The sequence below is a fragment of the Petaurus breviceps genome, unplaced genomic scaffold, assembly GCF_028583685.1.
Source record: "Petaurus breviceps papuanus isolate PSGF00001 unplaced genomic scaffold, PetGlider_PUasm1.0 90407, whole genome shotgun sequence".
Classification (NCBI taxonomy): domain Eukaryota; kingdom Metazoa; phylum Chordata; class Mammalia; order Diprotodontia; family Petauridae; genus Petaurus; species Petaurus breviceps.
The window spans coordinates 2,032,158-2,047,499 of NW_027187241.1; the positions used below are offsets into that span (position 1 = coordinate 2,032,158).

General features: G+C 36.5%; 1 protein-coding gene across 1 annotated transcript in view; it reads right to left on the reverse strand.

Annotated features, from left to right (window-relative positions):
- Positions 1-15,342, reverse strand: part of DHX57 (DExH-box helicase 57) — a 50,948-nt gene that overhangs the window by 18,697 nt on the left and 16,909 nt on the right. Inside the window, exons 8-13 of the mRNA XM_069108611.1 lie at positions 14,824-15,019; positions 13,600-13,724; positions 8,224-8,357; positions 5,238-5,292; positions 3,469-3,671; positions 876-992 (exon numbers count right to left, since the gene is read on the reverse strand). Coding sequence (XP_068964712.1) covers positions 876-992; positions 3,469-3,671; positions 5,238-5,292; positions 8,224-8,357; positions 13,600-13,724; positions 14,824-15,019 — 830 coding nt within the window. The remainder of the gene's footprint in view (positions 1-875; positions 993-3,468; positions 3,672-5,237; positions 5,293-8,223; positions 8,358-13,599; positions 13,725-14,823; positions 15,020-15,342) is intronic.

The following is a 15,342-nucleotide window of genomic DNA, read 5'->3' on the forward strand; positions in this document are numbered from 1 at the left end:
TTTTGTCCTGGGCCTATAAATTTTATTAATGCCATCAGAGAATATCACTTTTTCGGGAGTCATGTCACACCATTGATTCAAACTGATGTTGTAATTAACAAAAGGTTGAAGTCTTTCATATTAATATATTGTTAACACTTATTTTCCTCATCCTGTAACTGTACAGTTAATTTTTTTTTAAAACAAAGAGAGGATTTTTAGATTATTTAAAAAACCTTTTCATTGGCAAATATAAGTTTTCCAATATTAAAATGAACAAAAGTGCAAGAAAAAAAAAGAATATTTTTAAAGACTATAAACTGCTGTATTCTTGTCCATAAACTTCTGTTTCTTACTGTTAAACATAGAATAAATCATGTGTATATTGTCTTTAAAACAATGGATACCAAATCAACCTGCTTGTTTCTGTTACCCTTTTTGGATATTTTTTTTTTGGTGTATTTAACATCAATTTGTTGCTGCTATTGTCATTAATTACACAGTTGTCACAGTTATTATTCATTGAGTTTAATTTTTTGTTAGGATTTGTTTCTGGAACTGGACCCTGTCATTCAATATAATATTGATTCCTCTTAGCTATGTGCCATTGGCAAAGCAGAAAGGTATTTAGGTACTAGAGAGTACAAACATGAGCAGAAGGAAGAGCTAGAACCCAAGTTAGCTGATTTAGTTCATGTTAATAATGCTCACATCACCATTCTGTTAGAGGAAGATGCAAAACTTAATGGCTGAAGTAATGTTTTGGGGCCATTGTTAATTCCATTCCTTCCTTCTACATCTATCTCCCATTATGCTACAATGCTACACATTCTTTTGCCATTCTTCTTGTGTGTATGTGTGTTACCATGCATGTAAAAAACAATAATAGAAATTACCTGGTGGGTATGAGTGCATTCCATCCACAATCCACTCTAGTAAGGCCTCTATTAATTCAAGGTTAACTTTTTCTAGATCCATGACTGACATTGTTTTAATTACAGATTTACTAAACCCTGAAAAATAAAGGACAATAGAATAGCACAAATCAGTATTTCAATCTTTATTTCATAAAAGTGCAAAGTGGTCCAGGTCAGAAACAGGAGCTTAAAGCTCCAGTGCTAATCAGTTGCATGATCAGGTCCATGAATAACTATATACATATAAATATATGCATGTATAAAGTATATGTTTATATATATTTTACTTAGTTATAATATGTAAATTTATAATCTACTACATAGACATATTTTTTTTGCTTTTTGGAGGGCAATTGGGGTTAAGTAACTTGCCCAAGGTCACACGGCTAGGTTTTTTGTGTGTGTGTTTTAAATGTCTGAGGCCAGATCCACACTCAGGTCCTCCTGACTCTGGGGCTGGCACTCTACTCACTGTGCCACCTAGCCACCCCTTACATACACATATTTATAATACTTTTTTATATTTGTATATTATCTATCTATCTGCCCAAAAGAGGGACTCACTACTGACACATTGATTTCTTCAGTTAGAAATAAGGAACATCACATAATATTTTAAGTTGGAATTGACATGTTAGCTCATCTAATTGAATTTTTTCATTTTGTTTTTTAAAAATTCCAAACACCAAATAAATGAGCATTTCTATATACATTACAAAACAGGACAGCATTGTATACATGGAATTGCAAACCTCTATTATGTAAAGCTTATAGAGCATATGATAAATCCAACATGAATTTAACGTTTTTTTTTTCTTTCTGATTGTATTTGTATCCCCAGTGCTTCAGTGTAGTGCATGGCACAGGAAGAACTTAATATGGCAGGTTTGCTTATGTGGAACCTTCAAATCTGTTTTACTTATGTGTGATTGATTCCTTCTTGCCTTGTCATTTTTAGGGAGGGAGAAGAACTTTTCCCCTAGTCTCACTCTATCCCTTATCCTCCAAACTGAGAAACAAAACCCTTGTAAGAAAAATGGAAAGTCAAGCAAAACAAATGCCCATATTGGGATGGTTATGTGTGTCTCCTTCTGCGTTTTCAGTCCATCCCTTCCCTCTCTGTCAGACAAACAGCATGTTCCCTTGCAGGTTCTTTGAAATCATGGTTAGTCATTACATTCATCAGAGTTCTTAAGTTGTACAATGTTGTTTGTTTTTGCATTGTTCCAATTGTATAAATTCTCTTGGTTCTGCTCATTTCACTTTGCGTCAATTCATATAAATTTTCCCCAGTTTTTCTAAGACTGTCCCTTTCATCATTTCTTAAGGGATAATAATATACCATTTTATTCAGCCATTCCCTAATCGATGGGTGCTCCCTTAGCTTACAGTTTTTTGCCACAACAAAAAAAGAGCTGCTGTAAATATTTTTGAACATCTAGATCCTCTTTCTTTTTCTTGATCTCTTTGGGGTATGGTTCTGCTATTGGGCATAAGTCCAAATTGATTTCCAGGACGGCAACAACAATTCACAAGTCCACTAACTATGCATTAATATGCTTGTTGTCCTCTGACTCCTCCAACATTTGTCATTTTCAACAATCCTACATGCGGCAGAACCTCAAAACAGATTTTATTTGGATTTCTTGATTAGTGACTTGGAACATTTTTTCATTTGATTGTTGATAGTATGGATTTCTTCTTCAGAAAATTGCCTGTTCATATTCTTTGACAATGGTTTTTGTGCTTATAAATCTTTTTTTTTTTGGGGGGGAGGGCAATTGGGGTTAAGCGACTTGCCCAAGGTCACATGTATAGTTTTTGGGTTAAATGTCTGAGGCCAGATTTGAACTCAGGTCCTCCTGACTCCAGGGCCGGTGCTCTATTCACTGTGTCACCTAGCCGCCCCATAAATAAGAATCTTTATCTTTATGTTTTATCTAATATTGAACCAACTCTGAATGCTGGTTTAAATACATGCTCAAAGTGTATTATCTGTTTTGACATTGTTGTAACTTCTTTGCTAATGTTTTATTTAAAATTTCTATGTCATAACTTATTAGGGATATTGGTCTACAGTTTTCTTTGTTTTGTCTATTCTTGGTTTAGGGGTTTGTATCACAGAAAGAATTTAGTAAATGTCCCTCTTTTCCTATTTTTACAAACATTTTACATAATATTAGCTATTGTTTGAATATTTGCTAGAATTCACTTGTAAATCTACCTGGTCCTGAGGTTTGTTTTTTTCCCCCCTTTTGTGAATTCATTGATGACATGTTCTATTCCTTTTCCCTCCCCCCCCCCACCCAAGACTGGGTTATTTAAGTTCTCTGTTTCTTGTTCTGTTAATCTGGGCATTTCATATTTTTCTTAATATTTGTTAGTTTAATTTGCCAGTTTTATTGGCATACAGTAAAAAATAGTTTCTAATAACCTCCTTTATTTTTGCTTTACTTGTTATAAATTCTCATTTTTTATTTTTGGTACTAAATGATTGTTACAGGAAAAAAATAGGAGAAAGCAACTTTAGAGACTTAAAGTAAGTTAATGAACACTCTGGAAAATATCTTACCTGGATAGCGGGCTGTAAGCTGCTTAAAATTTAGTTGTTGATCTGGCACTGAATCCTTGACAGAGCTCTCATCCAAGAAATGCAAAGAACGCCTCAAGTCTTCCTCTACTTCTTCAAATGCAGTCCTATTGCGTCTTGCTTTTCTTTCCTCTGAACTTAGCTTTGTGGAACGCATATATGGACTACCATCCTCAATCACATACCTGAGGAACAGAAGCAAATTAATTCAATACCATTTTTATTAAATGAATACCAATCACAGTGGCATCCGGCCTGCATGAGCCTCCTGACAATACTAGCTTCCCCAGGAGCAGGAGACTGTAGCTCTGATCTGTGCCATATCTTTTGCCACGCAACTCTTCCAAAGTCCTTTCTGGTTGCCCTCAATTCTGTCAAGAAGCAAGTTGGGCAGGTTCATTCTGCTACCTTTAAAAATTTAATTACATAGCCTGTAGTAAATTTGAAGAGTTTTATGTATGTTAAGAAACACATTGAGTCAAATCTAGCTCTCTCTATGGGGAACAGGCCAATGTGGTGAGGCTGCTAGAATTCACAAACTTTACAACTAGAATCACTGTATTCACATTTAAGACAACTATGTAAAAAGCTACATGTTAACAACTTTGTTTTTGATTTAAACCAAGATACCCCATTACACCACCTCCAAACCTTGAAAGATCTTAATCCTTTAATTAATTTAATATTGCCAAAGTTCAACTGATAAAGCTGTTAAATACTGCTTGTCAAATGCACTGATGAGATGTATGTAATTTAATTAAGGAGTAGAAAATAATGCTGGTAATAACAAATGTTCTTTTTGGTCTAGATTTGTAAAGTCAACCTTGTCCAAATTGGGAGAATACCAAAAAATAGATTTTGATATGTTTTGTAATTACAAATACATGTGTATCCATAAAATTAACATTAAGCAGATACACTCAAACTAAGGGTCTAATCCTGCTTGTGCTTCTTAATTATAATAGTACTTGGATAAGCCACTTCAAAGGCTGCTGTCATAGTTTCCTTTTTTTGGGTCGAGATCTCTGAATTCATTGGTGTAAGGAAGCCCTCAGTTAGAATACTCCTTTCATCAATGCAGATCAACAACTGTTCTTCAACTCATACACACTCTTAGAGTTGTATGGGGAACTAAAGGTGGGACTTTAGGTCTTCTGGACTCTGTAGCTGGGTTGCTAGCCACTAAATGATGCTGTCTCAGTTTTCCTTGTAAACAAACGTGTGACAAAAATCTCTTCCCTTCTTTACATATTGTAATCATTATTTTATTATTAATTATTAAAAATTATTAATTGTTAAATATTAGCATATCACATGTCCCACAATAAATTAAAACTCAAAAAGTTGCATTTAAATAAGTTTAAAATGCACTGGGGAAGCTAGCTATTTACAAAAATCTTACTGTGACTTTAAAAATGATTCTTCATTTTATAAAACTCACTCCCTAATTTATCTTTTGGGTGACTACGGATTTTTACACCAGATTTGCCCAAAGAACTACAGGATATTAAGGAAAAAGCACAAAACAGAATTACATTCATAACATCAACAATAAATTGGAACTGGCCTGAAGACATGATAGATTCTAATATGAGACTACTTAAAATCAAGGAGCACATATAAAAAGGAAGACACTAATCAATAATAACAAATGAATGAAGGATTGGCATACTACTAGATAATGGCCTGTAGAGGAAAAAAAAACCTGGTTTTTTTCACAGGTTTTCAGTGAACCTTATTATATTTCTTACTTAGTCATAGCAATTGCATCTTCCAGAAAAAACTGATCAACAGGAAATGTCCGGCCTACAAAGAGAAAATAAATATGAAAAGAATGCCTCTTGGCCATATTAAGGCTAAATCAACAATAGGCTTAAAATACCTTAAATGGTTTTTGAATGGGTAAATGGATGTGAACATAATTTTCAAAAGAAAAAACACAAACCGTTTATAAGCCCTTAAAGATGTTCAATCTCAATAATAATCAAAGGTATACAAACTAAAACCACTGTGAGGTACCACCTCATATCCATCAAATTGGCAAAAATAACTAAAACCAATGAAACTCAATGGTGTTTGGATTGTGGAACACAAACAGGTACCCTCATTCACTGCTAGTGGTAGTCCAAAGCAAAAAGTAAAAGTTGCAGAAATAACCCCTGACCCAACAGTATCACTGTTAGAAATATATCCTGAAAGTGTAATTTTTAAAAAGATAGCTGTCTGTTCAATTATACCAGCATTATTTGCAATTGCAAAAAAACTAGAAGCAGTCTAAATGTCTGATAGGAGAATGATATAATAAACTGTGGTACATTAATGTTATGGACTACTCAACGACAAACAAGTATGGAGAGTATCAAGGAATCTGGGAAGAATTTTATGAAATAACTCAAATCAAAAAAGTAAAACTTCAGGAACAGAGAACACTAGCTGTGGTCACACAAGAAGAAAAAGGAATGTGACTAGATAAAGAATCTTGATGGAGTTTTAGAAAAAATGACTGAAAAGGTGACATTTTGTTTGTAAAAAGTCATTTATTTACATGTAAACAATTGTAAGGAAAAACTAATTGACTAATATTTAATGTTAAATTTATACGATCATTATTCCATGATTCCATGACTGAATTTTGTAAGAAGATCATTTATTAATTTTTGGCAGGTCAATAGCTGAAGGCTGTGTATCAAGGCACAACAAAAATACTTGAAGGATAAAAAATTGGGGGTATTTATTCCACTGTGATTAATACTTACAAAAGCATACGGCTAACCTTAAGGTACTATGAAAATGTAAGATTATTACTATTCATGATTCTATTCCTTTTCTACTTCTACAGACATTAGCAATTTATCTGTAAATAAAAAATATATTTAGAAATAACATTTACCAGACCCCAAATTACATAATGGCTATAGAAACTCAAGAGAACAACTTTAACCAATTTGATGATTGCAGAGGATGGCTGATGAAGCATGCTATCCATTTTCTGAAAGAGAGGTAGGTGATGCACTCAGGGTGCAAAATAAGAGAGATTTTTTGGACATGGCCAATGTGGGAATTTATTTTGCTTGACTACAAATATTTGTTACATGGGTTTCATTTTTCTTTTCTTTCAGTGGTGCCCCGGAGGGGGGGGTAGGAGTAGGAGGGAGAGAAAACTGATTATTATTCATTGACAAAAAATCATTTAAAAAAAGAACTGTAGGTTGTAACATTTTATTGACATTCAACTGGCTATCTCCTCAGCCTCTGGTATAGTTCCTTTTCTCTTCTCCCTCTATATTATCCTACTTGGTGATTTCATAAACTCCCATGGGTTCAATGATTATCACTATGCCAATGATTCCCATGTCTATACATCTAGCTCTAGTCTCTCTTCTGAGCTCTAGTCCTGGCCACTCCCCTTTTCACTTAACCCTCCTCTTCTTTCCAACTTTCCTATTAATGTGGAAGGCAATATCCCTCTTCTCAATCACCTGGGCTCTAAACTTCAGCTCCTCACACTCACCTACACATCCAAACCAATGTCATATCTACCTTCACAGTACCTCACATGTCCTCTTCTCACACCATCCTAAACCAGGCCCTCGTCATCTCTTGTCTAGACTATCATAGTCTTCTAATTGGCCTCTCTGCCTGGAGTCCTCCCCCACTCTAATTCATCTTCCACTTGGGAGGCATATCCTATGCCAAAGTGATTTTTCTGCAGTGGAAAACTGAACCTGTCATAGTTCCTCCCCAATTTCCCCTAACTCAACTCTGAATACACTTCAGCAGCTCCCTATAGCCTCCAGATTCAAATATAAAATTCTGTTTGACATTTAAAGTCCTTCACAACCTGGCCCATTCCCACATTTCCAGTCTTTTAATAATTTACTCCCCTCTATACCCTCTGAGATCCAGTCTCACCAGCCTCCTTGCTGCTATTGGCACACGCTGCCCCCCCATGCCCAGAATACTATATTGTATACTTGACATGCTCTATCTTTCTCCTAATCCACTACCAATATCTACTTTAGCCAGACAAATACTATTAAGAATTTACCAATTTGTTTTTCCAGACCATTCCTTTGTAAAAAAAATTACAGAGAAGTTAAAACCCAGAGACATTAAGTGATCTGAAGCAAATTAGCACCAAGATATCTAAAAGTATTCTAACTACACTATTTAAGAGTACCACAATAGGGGCAGCTAGGTGGCGCAGTGAATAGAGCACCAGCCCTGGAGTCAGGAGGACCTGAGTTCAAATTTGACCTTAGACACTTAACAGACACAAAAAAAAGTAGCTGTGTGACCTTGGGCAAGTCACTTAACCCCAACTGCCCTGCCCTCTTCCCTCCAAAAAACAAACAAAAAAGAGTACCAGAATATTTACTAAATTCTATGATCTTTATAATTAAAGCACATATTATAATAACAGATAGCTTTTTTCTAAAACCCTGCCATGATAAAACCATATTAGGGTTGCATATTAAACATGATGGGGGAGCCAAGAATTCTAAATAACTGAGAATTTAAATCATAGGTGCAACTAAAAATTTCTAAATTAGGCATAATATTAACATGTCATTTTCATAAAATGCCAATAGTTTGATTTGTTGCTAACATAATCATTTCTTATCCAGAAAAAAGTATTTATTAATATATTTCCTTACTGAAGCACAATTTTAAAATATTTTGCGTGTATTTAGGCATGGATAATAATACAAAATTTAAGGATACATTTTTTCTTACCTGGTATATTAATAACTGGGCAGGAATTAAAGTATTCTGAGAAAAGCTCAGCATTCAAAGTGGCACTCATCAGAACAACACGAAGATCTGGATTCTGCAACATAACATCCTTTAAAACTAGCAGCAAGAAATCACTAAAGGGAAGAAAAAAGATGCCCACGTGGCAACCAAATCCAGCATCAAGTATCATTCAGATTTTCCTCATTTTTTTTATTCATGACTATACTACCTTGCAATAGAAAGAGACTTCCCAATAGGTACTTGTTTTCTTAGGTTCTTTTCCGTTCTTATCACTTTTATTTCCTTAAAAACTTTATAGCCTTTACAAATTCAAACTCTATAATGCAAATTCACAAATGACTCTAAATGAGTTACAAGTTCCAAAGGTGGTTTGATGATTTTTTTAATAGCAACCTTTTAAATTTGTCTCCCACATTTTAATATCTTTGTGTTTTCCTTTCCTTTTTTCTTTTAAGGTCTGCCTCTTTTTCAAACCCACTTGTGTTTTTGACATTGTGGTCATTTAGCTTTTCATGACTGCCTTTTACACATGTATTTCACTAGTTATATTCTTTCAGGAATGAGGATAATAATTTATTTAGATTTTGAGGACATGTGGTATAGTAGGAAGAGTCTGAATTTAAACCCCAACTCTGCTACATTTACTGGGTATGTATTCTTGGGTAAGTTCCTTTACCTACTTGAGTTTCATCTGTAAAATATGAATGATATTCCCATTGAACTACCTGCCTCCCATGGTGGTTTGTTTAGATCAAATGAGAAGCTGTAGGCATAGACTTCTCTGTTTAATGTTTAAAGCTCTTCTCAACCTACAATCCACCTTCCCAATCTAATGATACATTAGTCATTCTGTGGCACAGCTCTCACACACATCCCATCTCTCATCTCTGCCTTTCCACAGGTAGACTCTGTTCTCCTTGGCCTTGTCCACTTCTAGCTCTGTAGAGTTTGTAAAAAACAGCTATGGAAGCTGCCCAGGCCCTGACATTTGTCATCCAAGGACCCTGGGGAATAATATCCCAAGTCAACAGATCTATGGCTAGTCAATTCCCACTCTCATGTTTCCTAATCCCTATAACCAAGATCGCTGTCTGCTGATGCAAAAATCCTTTTGCCTTGCTATGTCTTACTACAAGACTGACCCACCCTCCTCTGTCTCCTCAACTGTGATGAACAAACTACCCTTCCATTCTAGGGCTCTTTCATCTCATTAACCTCCCAAATTAGACATATAGATCTCTTTGAAAGACACTGCATTCCTGGACTCATGGCAGGTTCAGGCTGCTCCCTCCCCACCCAACACAATAAGTCAGGCAGTCAACCTACTCCTCATTCCCCACTGCCCCTTCTATCACTTTGCTGCTTCAGCTCATGCTTCTTCTTCCCAATCTGTGGCCACATCCTTCCATTTTTACCTCTGTAACATCTCTATCTGCTCCCTACTTTTCTGCTCTGACACCAACAGCATCCTAGTGCTGACCTTCAGCACTTCTTGCCTGGACTATTGCTGTAACTTGCTGGCTAACTCCCTGCCTCAGGTCTTTCTCTCCTCACCCATCCTCCTGTGCCTAGCTTCCGCTCAGCTATGCAAATGATCTTTCTTTCCTAATTGGTAGTCAAAGGATAAGGCAGTTTTCAGGGGAAGAAATCCAAGCTATTACATCTCATATGAAAAATACTTTAGATAATTAAAAATTGGAGAAATGTAAATCAAAACAACTCTGAGATTCTTATCATACTCATCAGATTGACAAAAAAGAAAATGACAAATGTTGAAGGGTCTATGGAAAAATAGGTACATTAAGGCATTGCTGGTGAAGCTGTGAACTGGTTTGACCATTCTAGAAAGCATGTCCCCAAAGTTACTAAACTGTGCATACCCTCTGACCCAATGATACTGATACTAGGTCTATACCCCAAAGAAATCAAAGAAAGAGGAGAGGGGCCCATATGTACACAATATTTATATCAGCTCTTTTGTGTGTAAACAAAAAATTGGAAAATGAGGGCATGTCCATCAAAGGGGGAATGGTTAAATAAGTTATAATATGAATGTGATGGAATACTAAATAGCATGGTAGTTTTAGAAAACCCTGGGAAAATCTGTATGAATTGACAGCAAGGTGAAGTAAGCAGAACCAGGAAACAATCTTTACGATAACAACAATATTGTAGAGATAATCAACTTTGAAAGACTTTGGGATTCTTAGCAACACTATAACCAACCACAGTTTCAAAGGACTCATGATGAAGCTACCTCCAGATAGAGATCTGACAGACTCAAGAGTACAGACTGAAACATATTTTTTTGCACACGCTCTCTCTTTTGAACATTCCTAATGTAGGAACTTGTTTTGCATGACAATATATACTAATAATGAGTTTTATTTTTTTCAGTGGGTAGGGGAAGGAAAGGAGGAAAAGAGAGAATTCAAAACTGAAAAGAAAACTGGATGAAAAAAACATGTTAAAAATACTAAGGAGGGGGAAGCAAGGAAGGAGTGGCAGGGATGACCCAGAGGAAGTCATAGAGTTGCACAGTGACAATCACAGGCCAATCTGACTGGAATAGGGAGTTCACAGAGGGAAATAATATGAATTAGGCCTGGAGAGGTAAGTGGGAGGTAAACTGTAGAGGGCTTTAAGTGCTAGTCTGAGGTATTCATATTTTATCCTAGAGGTGAGTACAGAGATGGCATAATCAGATCTGTGTTTCAGGACTATCAATTGAGCAGATAGATGGAGTATGGATTGGAGAGGAGAAAGACTGGAAACAGGGAGACAAGTCAGGTGGACACTGAAATAGTCAAGGCAAGAAATGAAACAGAGTAGAGGCCATGTCTTTAATGGTGCCCTATGGCTTCTGGAATAAAAGATAAACTCCTCAGCCTAGCACTGGAAGCCCTTTACAATTCAGTTCCCATTTACTTCTCCTTGTCTAAGGCTGAGTGGAGAAAAGGGATGAGATATGAGTGATGGTGTGGAGGCAGAATCAACAGGATTCAGTAACTGATTGAATATGGGCTTTTTCTTCGTCCTCAGCCTTCTGCACCATCTCTTCCTCCTGGTTACACTCTTTTCCTTTGGTTTCCATGCCTGGTTCTCCTGATTCTCTTCTAAGCTGCCTGACCATTTCTTTTCAACCTTTTTTCTGGACCATGTTCCATTTCTTTCCTTACAATCATGAGAGCCCTTCAAGGTTTTGTTCTGGGCCCTCTTCTCTCTTTAGATTTCTCCCTTGGTGATATCATCAACTCCTGTGGGGTCAATTAGCATCTCAAAGCAGGTGACTTCTAAAACTGTAAATCCAGTCTTAATCTCTCCACCGAACTCCAGTCCTAAATTGCCAAGTACCTGTTGGACATCTTTCTAATTGGATGCCCTATTAACATCTCAAACTCAACATGTTCAAAACAGAACTGATTACCTTCCCACTCTAAATCTGCCTCTCCTCCAAACTTCTCCATTTCTGTGGAAAGCACCACCATCCTCCCAAACTCTCAGTTTCCTAAATTAAGAGTTATACTGGACTTTTTCTCATCTCCCTCAATCTCATATCCAATCAGTTGCCAAGTTTTGTCTATTCTACCTCTATGAAATCTCTCTGGTCCATCTCCTTATTTCTACTTAAACAGTTACTATCTTATTTCATGCTCCCATTACCTTTCATCTAGATTATCCAGTGGCTTCCTAACTCATTCCCTTGTCTCCAATCTCTCCTCTCTTCATTCCATACAGTTGCCAATACAAACTTCCTAATGCACCGATTTGACTATGCTCTTGTCTACATACAAATCCTCAGTGGCTCCCTATTGTTCTAGGATAAAAGACAAACATCTACAACAGCCTGACCTGGAAACCTGTATTTTTTTCCTTTATTACATTATTCTTTATCTTGTACTCAACTGTCTCTGACTATCTCCAAACTGCAAATACGATTTCCTGCCTCTGTGCATTCATATAAACTGTACCACTCTGCCTGGAAGACACTCTCCTCGTCTCTGCCTCAGACTATGTGCCAACATCTTTGTAAAGTATTGGTGCTCTCTTCCTCCTCCAATTATATTTGATCTTTATATCTGTGTACATGCTACATTTCCTCAGTAGAATATAAGCTCTCTGAGGGACAGGGACATTTCATTTTTGTCTTTGTCTTTCTAGGTCTTCCTCTTCTGATTGTTCATGGTACCACAGAAGTGGCCCTAGGTTTGTTTTGTTTTTTTAATTTAATAGTATTTTATTTTTTCCAATTACATATAAAGACAATTTTTATATCTACTTTTTGAAAGATTTTGAGTTCCAATTTTTTTCCCCTTTCTTCCTTCCCTTCCCCAGATGGCAAGCAATCTGATATAGGTTATACATGTGCAATCATGTAAAACATATTTCCACATTAGTCTTGCTGTGAAAGAAGAAACAGAACAAAAGGAAAAAAACCCATGAAAAAAAACTTTTTAAAGTGAAAATAGTATGCTTTGATTTGCATTCAGAATCAACCATTTCTTTCTCTGGATGTGGACAGTACTTTCTATCATGAATCTCTTGGAATTGTCTTGGCCCTGGGTTCTTGAAAGCTGTGGCAACAGACCCCAAGCTCTGGCAGGCTCTACCATGCTGAAGGGCTTACAGTGTCAGCCTAATGATGTCTCTCATTGAGGACTAGCCTAGCTGACACCGGACAGGATCATCCCCACGTCTCTGGTGGGGTGAAATCACAGATCCATAAAGCAAAGGGCATGAATACTGCAGGCACTTAAATCAATACTTGTTAAAGTGAATGTGTTCAAGATTACCCCTGTCACTAAGTCAGAATAGTCTTGCCATTCCACTCTGCTATGGTACCTCTGTTTTGGTTGCTGAGAGTTACATGACTTCTATTTTGGTGCCTCTCCCCTTTCCCAAATATTTTAAGAGAGCTCTGAAGCATGCCCTGAACCACATCACACAACAGTCCAACTTCTTTCTGTACAACTAGCAACTCTTAAATGATTAAAAGAGATTAAGAGAATTAGTTTGTGATTGGGGCAGAATGAAATGTAGCAGGCATGGCATTATGCCCAAGTAGATTTTTTTTTCATTCTTAAAAAATATATCTATGTATACATACAATATACATTATAAAGATGATGATGACTATGATGTGTAGCTATCTCTACCATCATACCCTGCTATGATGAATGGATCTTGACTAGACAAGAAGCTGCCAGTCCAGCATCTTCAGTCCCACAGAAATGAGATATTAGGTCCTGACATAACCTCCAGCCTGGGGCTTCCTACAGTACTCACTAGTGTGAGTAGAAGTGACTCGAAGTGACTTTCAACTATGTCCTAATCTGATGCAGTTGTGCCTTTTACCTTTCTTCCGTTCTCTCATGAACTTCATCAACAATAATATGGGTGACTCCCTGGAGAGCTGCGTCTCCTTCCAGCCTTCTCAGGAGCACTCCTGCAGTGCAGTATAACAGTCTGGTAGCTGAGGACTTAAATGTAAAAGGACAAAAGGTAGACATTTAGTCAGCTAAAAAAACCAGACATATGCACCACAAGCTCTGCTATTCCACAGTTCTGAATAGGAAGAGATACAAACTAATAAAATAACCAGGATGCAATATGGCATAATAGGAAAAAGCACAGGCGCAGCAGTTTGCACAGGTGAGGTCGAGTCTCCGGCCCTGACACCAACTCTGCAACCCTAGTCAAATGACTAAGTCTCTGGTCTTGGGATTCAGTTTTCTCACCTGTAAAATGGCAATAATGATATTTGAACACAGAGTTATGAGAAAAAACAATTATTAAAACACTAGAGCCTTAAAACAACAAAGAAATATTATTTAATTAAAGTTTGATTAATATTAAGAGTTAATATTATCTGTAAAACAAGGTGATTGAACCTGAAGGTCCCTTTTAAATTTAGAATTCTCTATTATTTTATTCTGTTCATTCAAACCTAAATTTAACTAATACTTTTTTTTTGGAGGGGGGAAGGCAAGGCAATTAGGGTTAAGTGACTTGCCCAAGGTCACACAGATTAACTAATACTCTTGCTGTGAATTCTGTTCTACTTCATAAAACAGTTTCAACAACAACAATAAGAAGTATTATAAAATAGACAAGTGACTATGGCTAGCAAATACAAATCAGAGTTAAATTGCTTCTTGTTTGAATAAGGTCAATAAGTCACTATCCCAACAAAAAGAAAAAAATTAAAATAAAAAAACTAATTGGTAATTTCTGTCAATGAAGATTAAGAAGACTTGCTTCAGGGGTGGCTCAGTGGCGCAGTGAACAGAGCACCAGCCCTGGAATCAGGAGGACCTAAGTTCAAATCTGGCCTCAGACACTTAACACTTACTAGCTGTGTGACCTTGGGCTAGTCACTTAACCCCAAATGCACTCCAAAATACAAAACAAAAAAAAAAGACTTGCTTCAAAATTTCTCTAGAAGCATTTCACACTGTTCTAAGGATCACTGCTTAAAGATTCATCATCCAAATTTTCTGCAGATCTTTAGATCAAAAGTACTCTTTTAGAAGTAATAACAGTAAATATGTTACCAATAAGTGGACAAACTATACATACCTTGACACTCTCTAAGCGGATCTGGTATCCCACAGTAAGACCCATCTTTTCTGCTCTCTCTTTAGCAACACGTTCAGCTACAGAAATAGCAGAGATCCGTCGAGGCTGGGTACAGATGATGTTTGCTACCTTCTCAGGTGGTCCGTGCAGAGTATCATCCAGAATAAACTGAGGGATCTGCGTAGTTTTCCCACATCTGTATCAAAAAAACCCCCATGTCCCCACCCAAAGCAAATTTTATATGAGAAAGTCTTCATTTCTATAGTTTTTCCTAGCTTTTCTTTAGAAAAATCATTAAGTGATCATATGTTGTGGGAAAGGAATAAAACCAGTTATACTATAAGCTGTGTGGCTTCATCTCATTTATGAGAAAAAAGAATCAACTTTTTAATTTACAGTTGCTACACAAAGGATTAGGAATCTTCAAGTTAGAAGATCTCAGGTGAAAAGGCCAACCTCCTGACCAATCTATTTCTTTGTCTATAAAATGAGGGTCATGATCATGATGATGATAACAGC